Below are 5,000 nucleotides of genomic sequence, written 5' to 3'. Positions count from 1 at the left end.
AGCTTCAACAGCTCCTGTGTGTGTGTGTGTGTGTGTGTGTTAGCAGCTTCAGTTACCTCACACAGACACACACTGAACATTTCAAAAACTTTTAGCCTTTTATGTCCAAACTGGAGTCAGACAATAATGGAGAGACTCGAGAAGAAGAGACAACATGTAGAAGCAACAGGACATTTCTGAATGGTTAGTTGATGAATTTATGTATCTGATGTGGAGTTAACCATCTTCTAGTCATTGATTAGCATATTCTGTCATGATAATCTATAAATCGCGTTCCCGGGGCGGGGTTTATGTAAATTTAAGGGTTTGTGATGTCACTAACCCGGGAGGAAGCTCGTGTAGTCTCTACCAGCCGTTTGTTGTAGTCCTTAAAAATGATTTCTGTAAAAGCAAATATCTCCCTTTGCTTTGAACGTTGACCGTCGTAACTTTGCAGATGTTGTTTATGCTCAAACAGCAACATTACACACTAACTAAAGTAAAAAAAGTAAAATCATAATCAACAAACTCTTACCCAGCAGGTCTCCGTGCACCAAAGCCAGCAAGTACCACAGCAGTCCGAAGGCGAACCAGGTGCCCACAAACGTGGCGCTGAACAGAACCAGTTTGTACCTCCACTGCATGTCCACAAAGGTCGTCCAGGGGTCACGCAGGTAAAGAGCGCCACGCCCCCTCACATGCTCGACACGCACGTTGCTCCGCCCATCCTTGGATAAGACCCGCCTCCTGCGTGTCACCTGACTCCCAGGCCCCACCCCTCCGAGCAGAGGCTTCAGAACGTCTGTCTGAGTCTGGGAGTGGCAGACCTTCTGAGGGGCGGGGCCATGAGAAGAAGTGGGTGTGGCCGACGTCATCTAGAGAAGAAACAAGTGATGCTCATTTACATTTATGCATTTGGCCGTTGCTTTTATGTTTTTAAAGTCCCCTTTTGGACATATAATGCTGTTTATATGTCTATGTGGTGTTTTTAATGCGCTTTAAGACACACCATGTGTAAATTCACAAGTCGACACCATTGCTGAGTATTTCCTCCTTAAAACTGCAGTGAACCAAAGACAGTCTCAAAAACACACTTTGAAATCGCTGGTGTTTCTGACGTCACAAACTACCTTGTAACCAATCAGATCAATGTGTGATCGTCAACCAGTGGATCTCTGAGCTGAGTGAGTGAGTGGAGGCGGGGCTCATTTGCATATTCATAGAACCACGCATACTAAATGACGCAAGGGTGTCGAGTTACAGTCAAGATATTTTAAGACATGAAGAATTGTTTGCAAGGAATTTATTTTTTAAATATGTAATTTTAGTGATCAAAGATGAGTTTTAAGGGATTCAATTCTTGACTACACTGGGACTTTAAGGAATTACATGAAGAGACAAACAGTTCTGAGAAACTCTGCTCCAAAGATGAGGAGAGGAGACAGTAAAAAACAATGGAAAAGATTGAGATTAAATTGTTGGGAATTTTGCTTCAGATTTTATCATGCAATACTTATATCAGCGCGTGTGCATTGACTGCTATAGGCTTGAAATACAAAAATGCACATTTAAATTCAGCTCACTTGTTTTTCTGCGGTACATTTGTCCAGTGGTTTATTTTTCACTCCGCAGGGAGAAGCTCATTGACTACAGTTTATCTGATTAATCAGGAGATTATATTACATGAGAGAGACTTTTAACAAACAATGAGTGGAAAGAGACGGACTAAATGAGGGCGTTTGAATGGAAGACTGTGTGTAAACGTTTCTCCGCATCCACCCGTTTAAAGGGTTAGTTCACCCAAAAATGAAAATTCTGTCAGTAATTACTCACCCTCATGTTGTTCAACCCCGTAAGACCTTCGTTCATCTTCAGAACACAAATGAAGATATTTTTGATGAAATCTGAGAGCTGGATCACTCCTCCATAGGCTTCTAAGGGACTGAAACTTGCTGGCCCAGAAAAGTTATTAAAGAGATCGTTAATATAGTCCAAGTGACTACAGTGGCTCAATCTTAAGTTTATCAAGCGACGAGAATACTTTTTGTGCACAAAAAACAAACAAAAATAACGACTTTATTCCACTATTCATTTCCTTCTCTCTGGGCCTCGAGTTGGTTCACGTACTGTTTTTGCGCAGCGCGTCTGTGTTACACCAAAGCCCGTCTACGGAAAGCCTGTTCACTCCAATGCCCTATTAAGTCCTACTGGTTGTAGTTCCACCAGAGCTCCACTGGGGGCGATCGCCCATGAGTGCAGAATGAATGGGAGTCTATGGAGCTAGACGGCTAAATTTGTCTCTTTCACTCGATTGCCGTTGAGAAATCTCAGATTTGATTGTAGGTTTTGCAAGTTCAACATGAGTTATAGATCGAAAGTTGAATGAACGAGTACTTATGTCCTTTCGATTTCTTACAGGTTGAGTTGTTGTTGCCCATAACACGCGAGCATTCTGCTAATGACGTCAGCATTCTGACGTCATTGACATTTTGAAAGACTTTTTAAAGCAAATAAGTGACTCTAAAAAATCTAACACCCAGCAATGTGTAATTTCTTTGCATCCCCTTTCGAAAACAACGTTCAAATTACTAGACAAAAAATTATATCCTGAGAAAAGTGGATTTTGAGCGGTATAGCTCCATAGACCTCCATTCATTCTGCACTCGTCATGTGAGCGCCCTCATGTGGAACAAGAGTGGAACTGCAACTGGAAGTTTATTGAGTGGCACTTCTCCCCTCATTAGACTTTCTCTGGTTACACGTCACACGCATCACACACATGACCAGCGTCAGCCAATAGTGAGCCTACGTGGTGACGTGTAACACAGACGCGCTGCGCTAAAACACTACGTGAACCAACTCGAGGCCCAGAGAGAGAATGAAATGAATAGTGGAATAAAGTCGTTATTTTTGGGGTTTTTTGCGCACAAAAAGTATTCTCGTCGCTTGATATACTTAAGATTGAGCCACTGTAGTCACTTGGACTATATTAACGATCTCTTTAATAACTTTTCTGGGCCAGCAAGTTTCAGTCCCTTAGAAGCCTATGGAGGAGTGAGACAACTCTCAGATTTAATCAAAAATATCTTCATTTGTGTTCCGAAGATGAACGGAGGTCTTACGGGGTTGGAACAACATGAGGGTGATTACTGACAGAATTTTCATTTTTGGGTGAACTAACCCTTTAAACTCATTCCATTAGATATGAAATATAGCAAGTAGACGCTTCAGGATGTTCTACGCACTAATGTGACTTTCTTTATGGATTGAAGTCTCAGTGAAATCTCAATGCGCGATGTATGAAGCCTCACAGTCGCATTAACTATCAACATCTTCCACAAACACCCTCAGAACGGGCATCTTGACCACAAATGTTAGCCTTAATTAATGGCTATTTTTGTCCAAATGCGTTTTGTTTGCGCTGTAGATGCATTAATGTTCAATAAAACAAAGCCTCTATTCAGTTTTTCAGCAGAACACTTATATAACAGCATTAATTATATTCAGTGTTGTTATGTAATCTGATGGATCATCTGATTGTGGATGTCATCTACCAGTTGCTACAATGTAAAAAATATTTTTTTCAAAGTCGTAAATAAAACTCCAAGATTATTGGAGTGCATTATACCAAAAAAAAAAAAAAAAAAATCCTATTTCAGTTTTTCTACTTCAAAATGTCATGTTTAATTCAGTGTCGCTCACTGTTCCTGTGTAATTGATGGCTTGACAAAGCTTCATGTTAGCAAAGTGCTAAAACATGTTAGCAACATGCTTAATCATAATAGCAATATGCTTAATCGTAATAGCAACTTGTTAAACATGTTAGCAGCATGCTAATTCATGCTAGCAACATGCTAATTCATGTTAACAATATGTTAAAACATGTTAGCAGTATCCTAATTCATGTTAACAACATGATCAAACATGCTAGCAACATGTTTAATCATAATAGCAACATGTGCTAAACATGCTAACAAAATGGTAATTCATGCTAGCAAACGTGTTATGACATGCTTTCAACAGGTTAAATAATGCTAACAACATGTTTAATCATAATAGCAACATGTTGAAACATGCTAATTCATGCTAGCAAAACAAGCTTAATCATGATAGCATTGTGCTAGAACATGTTAACAAAATGCTAATTCATGCTAGCAGTATGTTGAATCATGCTAGCAAAATGCTAATTCATGTTAACTATATGTTAGAACATGCTAGCACCATGCGACTTTATGCTTACAACATGATAAAACATGCTAGCAACTTGTTTAATCACAATGGCAACATGTGCTAAAACATGCTATCAACATGCTAATTTATGGTAACAAACATGCTTAATTATGATAGCAAAGGCTAAAACATGCAAGCAAAATGGCAATTCATAATAGCAAATGTGCTAAAACACATTAACAACATACTAATTAATGCTAACAACATGGTAAAACATGTTATCATCATGTTAACTCATGTTAGTAACATGTTAATTCATGCTAGCAACATGCTATTTCATGTTAGCAAAGTGTTAAAACATACTAGCAAAAATATGTTAGCCATATGTTAAATTAGCAATGTGCTAATTCATGCTAGCAACATCCTGAAACATGCAAATTCATGTTACTTTCATGTTAATTCATACTAACAACATGTTAATTCATGCTAGCAATATGTTAAAAAATGTTAGCAACATGTTAAATCATGTTAGAAACATGCTAATTCATGCTAACAACATTTTGAAACATACTAACAATGTTAAATGCTAGCAAAGTGTTAAAACACATTAGCAACATGCTAGATAAGGATAGCAAAATGGTGAAACATACTAGCAACATGCTACATCATTCTAGCAAATCTGCTAAAAGATGTTAACAACATGTTTAATCATGCTAACAAAGTGCTAATTCATGTTAACATCATGCTTAAACATGTTACCAACATGCTAAAACATACTAACAACGTTAAAACATGGTAGCATACTGGCAAAGTGCTAAAACATGCTAGCAGCATGTTAGCAATTTGGTAAG

The 5,000-nt window shown here is 38.5% G+C and overlaps 1 protein-coding gene across 1 annotated transcript in view; it reads right to left on the bottom strand.

Annotated features, from left to right (window-relative positions):
* Window positions 1-5,000, bottom strand: part of kcnj10b (potassium inwardly rectifying channel subfamily J member 10b) — a 21,323-nt gene that overhangs the window by 13,832 nt on the left and 2,491 nt on the right. Inside the window, exon 2 of the mRNA XM_079876988.1 lies at window positions 515-854. Coding sequence (XP_079733114.1) covers window positions 515-854 — 340 coding nt within the window. The remainder of the gene's footprint in view (window positions 1-514; window positions 855-5,000) is intronic.

Source organism: Squalius cephalus (genome assembly GCF_949319135.1).
Source record: "Squalius cephalus genome assembly, chromosome: 7".
Classification (NCBI taxonomy): domain Eukaryota; kingdom Metazoa; phylum Chordata; class Actinopteri; order Cypriniformes; family Leuciscidae; genus Squalius; species Squalius cephalus.
Note: the sequence above shows the minus strand (reverse complement) of the source record. Positions and strands in the feature narration are given on the sequence as shown.